Below are 13,287 nucleotides of genomic sequence, written 5' to 3' on the forward strand. Positions count from 1 at the left end.
AGAATCTGCGTGGGTTTCCTCCAGGTGCTTTGGTTTCCTCCCACAGTCCAAAGATGTGCAAGTTAGGTGGATTGGCCATGCTAATTAGCCCACAGTATGCAGTGATGTGCAGGCTAGATGGATTAGTCATGAGAAATAGAGGGTTGCAGGGTGGGTTTGGGTATGTTCTTTGGAGGGTCAGTGTGGACTCGATGGGCCGAATGGCCTGCCTCCACATTGTAGGGACACTATGATCCTAGGGAGGGTCCCAGAGGACTGGAAAATGGTTAATGTAACACTTCTCTTTAAAATGCAGGGAGGCAGAAGACAGGAAATTATAAGCCAGTTAACCTGACCGCAGTCATTGGTAAGATCTTAGAGTCCATTATTATTGGGATGAGACTGTGAATTGCAAGTACACGGTAAAACAGGGCCGAGTCCGTGTGGCTTCAGCAAGGGGAGCTATGTCTGAGAAAATCTGTTAGAATTCCTTGAGGAGATAAATGACAAGTTTGACAAAGGAGAGTTAGTGGTCATGATCTATTTGGATTTCCAGATCTTTGACACTATGATGCATCGGAGTTTGCTAACTTAGATAAGGATTCATATTTAGGGGTAAGGTACGATAAACAAAGTTGGAATAAAGAGGGTCTTTTTCAAGATAGCAGCCAGTGACTAGTAGAGCTATGCAGTATTGGGACCACAACTATTCACCTTAAACATTAACGATCTGGATGAAGGAACTGGGGGCATTGCTGCAGATGACAAAAAGATAGGTGGAGATACAGATGGTGTTCAGGCAGGGAGGTTGCAGGACGACTGACAGGCTAGAGGATTGCACAAAGTAGCAGATGGAAGTGCAATTAAAGGAAAGTGTGAGGTTATGCACTTTGGTGAGAAGTGTGCCTCAGAGTGAAGGGATGAACCTTTAAAACTAAGATGAGGAGATTTGCTTCAGAGGGTGGTGCCGCTGCAGAACTCATTGCCATGGAAGGCTGGGGAGACCATCTCAATAAGAATCTTTAAGACAGATAGGTTAATTTGTAAAAGGAATCAAAGGTTATGGGTAGGAGGCAGGAGAATGGGATTGAGAATAGTATCAGCCACAATCAAATGGTAAAGCAGACTCGATGGACCAAGTGCCTAATTCTACTCCTAAATCTTAGTCACTGAACTATTAGAGCACTTCATCGCATAAAACCTACATGGCTACGCCAATATTGATTGCAGTCTTATTTCCATTAAACAATGCATTAAAGCAGTTGCTTGAAATGATTCATATGCCAGATTCCTACTAGAGACAGGCCCTTAATGATGGGCTTCTTCCACTGAAGACCGTTTGCTAATGAAGATACATATAAATACTTCATCCTTCCAAATGGCCTGGTAGACACCAAGGATAATAGCAATGTATCCAAAAAATTCAGTCGATAAATTGTACAGTTTAAAGGGTGAATTGCTATTCCCCAAAAGCAATGAACTAGAAAGCTTACATTGATCATATTTTAAGACACTTTTGCCAACCATTGCTCCAAATTAAAATCTCAGCCCAGACATGGGCAATCAAGAGGCTAAAGAGCAACCACAAATGCCCTCAACTCAAAAATCATATTTGACAGACATATGGCAACAAGGAGCTGAACAACTTTTATTTATACAGCACATCCGGTGTTGAAAAACATCCCAAGTTTCTTTCTAAAACTTTCAGTAGGTACTGAAGAGAAACCCTTCAGTGGCTGAAGTCATTACCTGACAAAGACAGATATCTATGCATTGCCAGAGATCAATTGTTGCAGAAATATCAAGACACTAGTTCAGCACAATTCCTTCAATTGCTCCGTCAATGATCTTTCTTAAAACAGTAGGGTAAGGCAGACATAGAATATTTGATAATTTAGCTCCATTTACAATTCTAGATAAATGTGTGGACCTGCATGGTGTACAATAGCTTGAGACATCATACTGTCCTTAATGTATGAAAATATCCCAAGGCACTTCAGATGCAAATAAACAAAATTTGGAACCAAGCCATATTGAAAGAGAGAGATGGATTATCAAAGGTTTAGTCCAGGGAGGTGGATTTTAAGGTATAGGACAGGAGTCAGCCATTCAGCCCATGCCCCTATTCAGATAGATCAAAGCTGATCATTTTCCTCAATGCCACTTTTGTCAAATGTTACTACTCCCCAGAAATCAATTGCTTTCTGTCTTGAACATCCCCCAGGGCAGATAATTCTGAAGATTCATTACCCTTCAAGTTTTAAAACAACCTATCCCTTATGCTGAGATTTGCCCACGGGTTTTAGACTTAGCAGTCGGGGGAAACATCTTAAGTACAGCAACCTGTTACATCCTGCAAGAATTTACTGTAAAGTCCCATTTTCCAGATCCTAAGCATTCAGAACTTCCCTTTGAATGCAAATGCTGCTTAAGTGAGAATCTAAGATGCTTGGTGCCTGGATATGGCTTTGCTGATATTAGCTATTGGCAGGGAATAGTGGATCACAGTCTTGAACTAGCTTTCTTTAAGCATAAATTGATTTACAAATAATCACCCATCACAGTCAGATATACCTGTTTTTACGAGCAGTCCTGACAACTCGTTTTTAAGAAACAGTTCCATGTTGTGGCAGTGACAAGTTGGGTTCTCCCAAATGCAAACAGCAGATTCAGCTACCGACATCCTCCATTCCCCATGCATACTAGATATTGGGGGAGATTACTGTAACAAGTTTCAATGAAGTTGTCCCTTCGTTCTTTCAGACTCTCGACAACACAGATTAAGCAACCTCAAAAGATAATCCCACCATTGCAGGAATGAATCTGATAGACCTCCATTGTGCTTGCTTCACAGGAAGTAGTTTTTGTCAACCTGCCTAGGTATGTCAAGACACCCCTCTGAGGTGTAGTGGGACTTGAACATGGACATATTCACCGAGTGATATGGATATTACCAGAGAACCCTCCTCCCATGGCAAGTATATAATTCCTTAGATGAAGGGGATAAAAACTGTATACCAGACCTCGGGCTCGAAACAACTGCAGCAAGACCAGCACACCCAATCCCTTTGGACAGCCACACTTCCCAACTTCTCACTATTTAAAATAGTCTGCATCTGTTTTTGCTTAAGAAATGAAAGAAGCTCACATTTTGTAGCCAATGCACTGAGCCTACCCAAGTTCTTTTGAAGCGTCAACTTAGGTTCCCATCCAACTTGGTGTCACAAAATTTAGAAATATTTCTAAGTGGTCCCCGTATCCAAACTATTTATATAGATTGCGGATAGTTGTGAACGTAGCACTGATCCTTGGTACCCCAAATAGTAACAGCCTGTCATCCTGAAAATGATCCAATCATTCCGTTCAGATAGGCAGAATAGCAATGCACTGGTTTCAATCTGTTCCGTGCGGAATACAAACTTGCAACTCATTCAACAACCCTCAGCCAACAGTATGAAAATTAATCCACTTTATTCACATAGGGAAAGACAATGTTATAGATCACATTTCCTTCCACTTCAAATACTAACTTCCCCATTTCTCCCTATTTATTTTACAGAACATGCCCAATTGTTAATTAATAGAATTACTTGTCCCATAATTATTTTCAAGCTGAGAAAATAAGGCATCTGCAGAAGGTACAGTTTATGCTTTCAATTTCACCCTTTACATGATACATGACATCTCAACTCCCAGGCAATTAAGCAAGCTGTTATCCAGCAACAACCAGCATTCTATACCCCTGGTAGTATTGTATGAGTGTTATAGAATCTGCTCAGGTATAAATATTTAATACTTTCTAGGATAAAATGGGGAGCAACACACGAATTTACTCAGTTCTATAGCCAAGTCCTATGTACCAACAGCAAGGATTTGAAAAGGAAATCTCTTCCTTTTCTTGTTAAGTACTTAAAAATTTGAGTCTTCACCTGGATAGTTATTTCCCCATGACTTTCAACAACATTACCACTGAATTCTCTACCATCGATACACTGGGATTTTGCTGCCCTCGTCCTTCTAGATGGAAGTGGTTGTGGGTTTGGAAGGTGCTGTCTGAGGATCTTTAGTGAATTTCTGCAGTGCACCTTGTAGATAGTATATACTACTGCTACTAAGCGTCAGTGGTGGAGGGAGTGAATGCTTGTAGATGTAGTGCCAATCAAACGGGCTGTTTGGTCTTGGATGATGTCAAGCTTCTTGAGTATTGTTGGGGCTGCACTCATCCAGGCAAGTGGGGAGTATTCCATCACACTCCTGACTTGTGCCTTGCAGATGGTGGACAGGCTTTGAGGAGTCAGGAGGGGAGTTACTCGCCGCAGTATTCGCAGTACATCATTTTCCACTTGGGAACTTTACAGCCCCCTGGACTCAAAAATGGAGTTCAACAATTTTAAGGCTTGAAGTACCTTCTTTCGTGTCCTTACCCCAACATCCCACACCCCCGTCTGCACACATGGCCTGCTATTACACCCTACCCAATGTTAGCCACTAATAGCACCCATTAGTCCCCCATTCATTCTCCTCGACTGACCGTTATCCACTCCTTTGTCCAACTGTTCTTCTCTCCCTCTGGACTCTATCTTCACCTATTGTTTACCCTTTACCCACTCCCCTACACCCTACCTTCTACATAAAAGCAGCAACTTTTTTTCTAGCTATGATCAGTTCTCAAGGAAGGTCACTGGACTGGAAACATTAATCTTGATTTCTCGCCACAGGTGCTGCCAGAACTGCTGAGCTTTTCCAGCAATGTGACTTTGTTGTCCTTGTCAGAGTCAAGCCTCTCGAGTGTTGTTGGAGCTGCACTCATCCATTCATTACACTTCTGACTAGTACCTTCTAGATGGAGGACAGGCTTTGGGAAGTCAGGTGCTGGAGTTAGTTGCGGCAGGATTCCTAGGCTTTAACCTGCTCTTGTAGTCTGTATTTGAATGGATAGTCCAGTTGAGTTTCTGGCCTGCAATCACCCCCACTTCGGGCTTTATATGAAAGGAAGGTCAGTGATGAAGAAGCCGAAAGTGGCTGAGCCAAGGGCACAGCCCTGAACTACTGGGGCTCTTGTGGTGCAGGGATACTGTCCCTATCTCCGAGCTAGGAGGCCCGAGTTTAAGTCCCATCTGTTCCAGAGAAATGTAGTAATATCTCTGAACAGGTAGAACATATTAGAAGCTTGTGAAAAACTCATGCAGAGATGTTACGGTACCGATATGATTAACCTCCAACAATGGTAACCCTCCTCCTTTGGGCCAGGTATGACTTGAAGTAGAAAAATCTTCCCCTTGATCCCCTCTACTTCCTGTTTTGCCAGGACTGCCACACTATCACATCACAAATGTGGCTTTACGTCAACTTTGTTGCACATGACGTGATGCAACCAAATAATGGGTTTAAACGAGAGTAGCAGCATACCAGGGACAGGAGTTCAAAATTCAAGGTTCACTCACCAGCGCAATACTGATGGAGGACTGCATTGGTATTGTCATATTTCAGACAAGATGTTAAATTGGGGCATTCTCAGATAAATGCAAGTGATCCCATGTCACTGCTACATAAACATGCAGGGGTCATATCCTAGTGCTCTAGCTAATGATTCTCTCAATCAGCATCACTAAAAAACAGGCTAACTTGTCATTATCATACCACTTTCTATGGAAACTTGGCACGGGCAAACCGACCAGCACATTTCATGCAATGGCCACACAAAGTAATTAATTGACTGTAAAGCCTCCCGAGATCTGTGATCATGTAAAGGCACTATATCAACACCAACAAACTTTTAAAAATTAAATCAGAACACGAAACTTAAATACACTCCATTTATATTTATAAGCAGCTCCTTGTAAGGGAATTAATCAGATTGAGAGAGTGTAACTGAGCAATAGACTGACCTCCCGAATTAGGATAATTTTTAATGTCTCTGACAAACAACATCTTCCACATTCAATGACATGAGTTTCTATTGAAATGGAAACTTTGAACCTTGTTGCAAACTTAAGCTGCAAATTTTCAAGTTTCACATTGATCCGTTAGGCTACTTCTATGCACAAGGGGAACACGAGTGGGAATGCAACATTGGATGAGGAAATACAGGGTCAATGTGTTGCAAAGGATTACTAACTACAAAAGGACTTAATTCATGGCTTCCTACAAATACAAAGATATGTAAGTTTTTTTTTAAAAAGGTTCAGAAACCACATTTGAAATGGGAAATCTATGTTTGAAAGAACAAAACATTGAACTGCATGAAAAAAAAAGGTGCACCTAAAAGTGGATCTTGTTCTTGATCTGAGAAAGGAAATCTGTATCCCCAAATTTACCCTGCAAAATATTGGATTTTGAGCACTTTTTTGGTAAAATTTTAAATTTAAATCATTCCCTATTGAGAACCCATCTGGTATGTACTGCACTCTGCTGAAATGACCTTCCTGAAGAGTCATATTAGACTCGAAACTTTAACTTTGCTTTTCTCCATAGATGTTGCCAGACTTGCAGAATTTCTCCATCACTGTTTTATTTCAGGTTTCCAGCACCTGCTGTGCTTCTGTGCTGTATGATTCTATGACTCTATACACATTGAATTGTGATGGTTTGGCAATATCAAGATCGTGTAGTAATAGAATTAGGGACAACAGCAGGTAATGATGAGTTTTATATATTGAGGCACGAATGATTCAAAGCAGACATGCAAATTGCTATCTATACCTATCATGTAGGCTGAAGACACCAAATGTAATTAACACAGTTGATAAAGTTTGGATACAACAAAAAGCTTAATATACATTGAGATAATCAAATCCTAAATTGTGAAAATAATTGCTTTACACATTTTGACTTGTCAGGGTACAGGAAACTAGGTAATATTCTGAGGCACTTGCTCTTTTTTAAGCAAAAAATGAAGTTTAGATAATTTAAAAAGAGATAACATGGCTTTAACACACCTGTTAGTCAGAGGTTAGCACCAAAAAATGCACACCAAATGTGTTTTCAATTTAGGGAATGATTTCAAGTTAAAATTTTGCTCTCAACATCTGATACTTTACAGTCTAAGCTTCGGGGCACAGATTTTCTTTCTGATATTGAGGATAGACCTACTGGCATATGCACCCTTGTTATTTTGCAAGTTACGGTGTTTCTTATCAAATCACTGCAAACAAAAGCAGGTTATACAAATACTTACACAGCCTCACACCTCAAAATTCTGTGACCAGTTAACATTTTCAAATTCAAAGACACATTGGAATTTATATTAACACTTTTACTTGGCAGGGATCTTTTTCACGATCACTGTATCCTTGGCATAACTTCTTTTATGTTCCACTCAATTTATGGATACAGAAAACGTATACATAGACACACAACATCTTTGGATGCTTGCTCGGCTATTTATCTGGACCATTTTCAGAGCATTAGTGCAGTCAGAAAAATGGCTTCAAATAACAATAACAAGAGCCAGGTACTATCTAGTTTAAAAAAAATGCAGAGTAGGAGATCTAAACCTATACGAGTGAATCTCACTTAAAGAATGCAGACAACTCAAAGAATGCTCAAAAATTTAAGTGTCACTATTGAGAATTTAAAATATTAACCTTGCTCATGTACACACGAGCAAAAGAGGAATAAAAGAAACCTGAAAAGGGAACTCGGTGAGATAAGGAAAAGATGGGTGGAGACGAGAGTCAAGGAAACAAAGAGCGAAGGCATTGGTAGGCGGAGAAAAGACAAAATAAGATGGGGAAAAAAGAGAGAAATGCAGGGACAGAGATGATAGGATTGGAGATATGGACGGAAAATAAAAACATTGAATGGGAACGGGAAACGTTGGATAGGAGACAGAGTGGAGCACAGATAAAGATGGAGAGGTGCAGGAACTAGCTCAGGCAGCTCCAGTTGCTCCCTTACTCACCTTGCCTGCCCACGATCTCGGCGACATGCTCGGAGCTAGGCACCGGCACACACTCGGTCATGTTAACGCTCTTCTTTCGGGGTTGTTGTTGCTGGAGCTGGATCTGCTCGGCCTCGAACAGAGCCAGGACAGAAGAAACAAGGGGCAGACCACCTCCTCCTGCTGCTGCTGCGGCGGCGGCGCCAGGAGCGGTGGTCGGGCAAGGACACGGAGCCGGGACTGCTCCTTGCTGACTCCCGCTCACCGGGCCCTGCAGGAGGAGGGGTGGCCCGGGCACGGCCAGCGGCTCGAGCCCGGGCACGGGCCCAGGCCCAGCGGCGGGGGAAGGAGGAGGCGAGGAGGAAGCATCCGACTCCAGGTTCCGGAGGTGCTGAGCTAGTGACACCGGCGGAGGAGGGGGAGGCGGCAACGACAGCGAGGGATCGTCCAGGCCGAAGACGGTGAGTTGCTCCATGGCGATGTGGAGAGGCCCAGACTCGCCGTCGTCCCGCTCCATGTCTGTAAACACTGTACTACTCGGCATTGTTATAATGTTAACAGGGCAAGACTAACATTAAATATTTGTTCCTCATTAAATAATAAAGATTTTTGATTTTTTTTACGCCGTTTTTAAAAAAAATAATTTTCTTTCTACAAAAGCGCCAGCGCCCCTGGGTTTTTTTTTGTTTCTTTTGTTCTTTCAGTCCATCGTCGAAAAGAGCGAGGCCGCGCCCATTATTGCCGGGCGGCCGAATCCGATTGGCTCAGCCCCATCGAAAACCCGCCCCTCACTGCCCGCACCCGGGATCCGAATGGCTACGTGCGTGCAGGATCGATCCCCACCCCATCCGTCAGTCCAGTCAGGTTCGTCCCTGCCCGCGCCCATTCAGATTGACCCGCGATCCAAGCAGGCTCATTGGCCAATTGAACCGTCACTTATAAATTGATCACGCCCCTTGCCGTCCCACGTGATCTCCTTCCCCGCCCTCTCACAACGATTGGCTAGGCAGGCTGTCGCCTAATCATGGTTTCCGCCCAGTTTCTGCCACGTGGTCCCCAGTACCGCTGAATCGATTGGCTGGGAGCGTTGTCCCTCACCCATTGACCCCGCCTCTTCCCCACGTGTCTCCTCCGCCCCTTCGGAGCCAGTCCTCTGCTCACGGGGTGAAACGGTGGTGTTTTGTTTCTTCAGAAGTTAGAGAACGCGGTTGTGGCAGTAGTGTGTGACGTTCGTAAGTCCTCGGTTAATGTTAGACCGCAGGGAGAAGAAAGAATCACTAGGGATCGGCTGATCCCGCTCGAGTGCTGATTTAGTTCGTTACGAAACTAGGACCTGGAGGCATGTGACCGCGAGCACGATCCCTGACCCGTCCTATCAACACAGGGCAGACCATGGGGCAAGCTTGAAAAGTCATGGAGATGGTTTATATCCCCAGTCGTTGCAGAGCATCTTTGCCAACGCACGTGGTTCAAAATTGGGAGCATCTATTGCTATTGTATGCCCCGAATTTCATCTTTACACTTCAATAACATGTTACGAATGTGAGACGCACTCAAATTCTGCTCTGGGATGACAACTGGGGTTCAATACTATATTAACAAAAACCGAAAGAACTGGGGCTGCTGTAAATCAGGATCAAAAACAGAAGTTGCTGGAAAAACTGAGCGGGTCGGGCAACATCTGTCGATAAAAGTCACAGTTAACGTTTCACGTCTGGTGACCCTTCCTTTCTCCAGTCTCTTTCAAAGAGGAAGGGTCACCGGACCCGAAACGTTAAATCTTATTTTTTCTTCACAGATGCTGCCAGACCTGCTGAGCTTTTCCAGCAACTTCTGTTTTTGTTTGGGGTTCAACACCAATTTGCCTCGAGTGAATTTTTAAAACTCAGTAAGGATGGATTCAATGCATTGAATATTTTGTATTCCTATTTTTATTTCAAACAGTAATGTGGAAGCAACATACTGCTATATTAGAATTTGAGGATGAAAGAAATAGGTAGTAGGAAATCCTGCTATTTCATTAAAATACAACTGTGGCTGATCTTTGGCCATGATGTGACTTTTCTACCTGCACACCACATGCCTATCTCAGCCTTAAACATATTCAATAATTGAACATTTACAACAAAACCCAAAAATTAGGAGTAGACCATTCAGCCCATGAGCCTGTGGCATATTTTGATTAAATCATGCTATAATGTAATTGGGATTACGGAGACATGGTTCCAGAGTGACCAGGAATGGGAACTGAATATCCCAGGATATTCAGTACTTAGAAAGGAAAGGCAAAAAGGAAAAGGTGGCAGAGGGGCATTGCTGGTTGAAGAGAAAATTAGCACAATAGTGAGAAAGGATATTAGCTCTGACAGAGTGGAATATGTATGGGATAACAAGGTGTAAAGCTGGATGAACGCAGCAGGCCAAGCAGCATCAGAGGACCAGGAAAGCTGACGTTTCGGGCCGAGACCCTTCTTCAGAAATGGGGGAGGGGAAGGGGATTCTGAAATAAACAGGGAGAGAGGGGGAGGCGGATAGAAGATGGATAAAGGAGAAGATAGGTGGAGAGGAGACAGACAGGTCAAAGAGGCGGGGATGGAGCCAGTAAAGGTGAGTGTAGGTGGGGAGTTAGGGAGCGGATAGGTCAGTCCAGGGAGGATGGACAGGTCAAGGGGGCAGGATGAGGTTAGTAGGTAGAAGATGGGGGTGGGGCTTGAGGTGGGAGGAGGGAATAGTGGGAGGAAGGACAGGTCAGGGAGGCTTGGACAAGCTGGGCTGGTTTTGGGATGCAGTAGGGGGAGGGGAGATTTTGAAGCTTGTGAATTCCACATTGATACCATTGGGTTGCAGGGTTCTCAAGCGAAATATGAGGTGCTGTTCCTGCAACCTTTGGTGGCACCGTTGTGACACTGCAGGAGGCCCAGGATGGACATGTCGTCTAAGGAGTGGGAGGGGGAATTGAAATGGTTCGCGACTGGGAGGTGCAGTTGTTTGTTGCGAACCGAGCGTAGATCTTCCGCAAAGCGGTCCCCAAGCCTCCGCTTGGTTTCCCCGATGTAGTGGAGGCCACATCTGGAACAGCGGACACAGTATACCACATTAGCAGATGTGCAGGTGAACATCTGCTTGATGTGGAAGATCTTCTTGGAGCCTGGGATGGGGGTGAGGGGGGAGGCGTAGGGGCAGGTGTAGCACTTCCTGCGGTTGCAGGGAAAAGTGCCGGGTGTGGTGGGGCTGGAGGGGAGTGTGGAGCAGACAAGGGAGTCCCGGAGAGAGTGGTCCCTCCGGAAAGCAGATAAGGGTGGGGAGGGAAATATGTCTTTGGTGGTGGGGTCGGATTGCAGATGGCGGAAGTGTCGGAGGATGATGCATTGGATCCGGAGGTTGGTGGGTTGGTACGTAAGGATGAGGGGGATTCTGTTTTGGTTTTTATTGCGGGGAGGGGGTGTGAGGGATGAGTTGTGGGAAATGGGGAAGACACGGTCGAGGGCATTCTCGACCACTGAGGGGGGGGAAGTTGCGGTCCTTGAAAACTGACCACCACCGACGTCGCTCCGCCCATCACTGACGTTGCTCCGCCCACCGCCTCCACAGCCAGCAGCTCCAGAGGAGACAATAACACCCAGCCCTGCTGGGTCTTCACCATCTCCCCAGACCTCCCCCTTACTGAGGACGAACGGTCAGTCCTCAGTAAAGGGCTCACCTTTATCCCCCTCCACCCGAACATCAACGAATACCGCTCACTCGTGGACGTTGAACAGTTTTTGTGCCGCCTCCGCGCTTACTTCTTTAACCGTGAGCCTAACCCTCCCCCTACTGACCCCTTCTCCCGCCTCCAACACACCCCCTCCTCCTGGACACCACCCCAAGTTCTCCTACCCTCCCTCGACCTCTTCATCTCCAACTGCCGTCGAGACATCAATCGCCTCAACCTCTCCACCCCTCTCACCCACTCCAACCTCTCCCCCACAGAACGTGCAGCCCTCCGCTTCCTCTGCTCCAATCCCAACCTCACCATAAAAGCCACGGACAAGGGAGGCGCAGTTGTAGTATGGCGCACTGACCTCTACATTGCTGAGGCCAGGCGCCAACTCTCCGACACCTCCTCCTACCGCCCCCTTGATCATGACCCCACCCCCGGCCACCAAAACATCATCCCCCAAACCATCCACAACCTCTTCACTCCAGGTGACCTCCCACCCACAGCCTCCAACTCATCGTTCCCCAACCCCGCACCGCCCGCTTCTATCTCCTTCCCAAAATCCACAAACCTGACTGCCCTGGTCGACCCATTGTCTCCGCCTGCTCCTGCCCCACCAAACTTATCTCTACTTATCTCGACTCCATTTTCTCCGCCTTGGTCCAGCAACCCCCCACCTACGTCTGTGACACCACCCACAACCTCCACCACCTCCAAAACTTCCAATTCCCTGCTCCCCAACACCTCATCTTTACCATGGATGTCCAGTCCCTATACACTTGCATTCCCCATGCAGATGGCCTAAAGGCCATCCACTTTTTCCTGTCCCGCAGGCCCGACCAGTCCACCTCCACTGACACCCTCATCTGCTTAGTTGAACTCGTCCTCACCCTTAACAACTCTTTCAATTCCTCCCACTTCCTACAGAAAAAGGGGGTGGCCATGGGTACCCGCATGGGCCCAAGCTATGCCTGCCTGTTTGTAGGTTACGTGGAACAATCCCTCTTCCATAGCTACACTGGCCCTAAGCCCCACCTCTTCCTCCGTTACATTGATGACTGTATCGGCGCCGCCTCGTGCTCCCACAGTTCATCCACTTCACCAACACCTTCCACCCCAACCTTAAGTTCACCTGGACCATCTCTGATACCCCTCACTCCTTCCTAGACCTCTCTGTTTCCATCTCTGGCAACCACCTGGAAACCGATATCCATTTCAAGCCTACCGTCAGCTAGCCCACAGCTACCTAGAATACACCTCCTCCCATCCACCTTCCAGCAAAAATGCCATCCCCTATTCCCAATTCCTTCACCTCCGCTGCATCTGCTCCCAGGATGATGCATTCCACTCCTGAACATCTCAGATGTCCTCGCTTTTCAAGAACCGCAACTTCCCCCAAAACCAGCCCAGCTTGTCCCCACCTCCCTAACCTGTCCTTCCTCCCACATCAAGCCCCACGCCCATCTCCTACCTACTAACCTCATCCCGCCCCATTGACCTGTCCGTCCTCCCTGGACTGACCTATCCCCTCCCTAACCACCCACCTACACTCACCTTTACTGGCTCCATCCCCGCCTCTTTGACATGTTTGTCTCCTCTCCACCTATCTTCTCCTTTATCCACCTTCTATCTGCCTCCCTCTCTCTCCCTATTTATTTCAGAATCCCCTTCTCCTCCCCCATTTCTGAAGAAGGGTCTAGGCCCGAAACGTCAGCTTTCCTGGTCCTCT

The 13,287-nt window shown here is 45.8% G+C and overlaps 1 protein-coding gene across 1 annotated transcript in view; it reads right to left on the bottom strand.

Annotated features, from left to right (window-relative positions):
- LOC109922538 (RNA-binding E3 ubiquitin-protein ligase MEX3C) overlaps positions 1–8,619 on the bottom strand; it is a 48,215-nt gene extending 39,596 nt beyond the window's left edge. The window contains exon 1 of the mRNA XM_048604057.1: positions 7,883–8,619. Within this exon, the coding sequence (XP_048460014.1) occupies positions 7,883–8,405 (523 nt within the window). The 5' untranslated portion in view covers positions 8,406–8,619. The remainder of the gene's footprint in view (positions 1–7,882) is intronic.
- Positions 8,620–13,287: the final 4,668 nt, after the last annotated feature.

Source organism: Rhincodon typus, chromosome 1 (assembly GCF_021869965.1).
Source record: "Rhincodon typus isolate 14 chromosome 1, sRhiTyp1.1, whole genome shotgun sequence".
NCBI lineage: Eukaryota > Metazoa > Chordata > Chondrichthyes > Orectolobiformes > Rhincodontidae > Rhincodon > Rhincodon typus.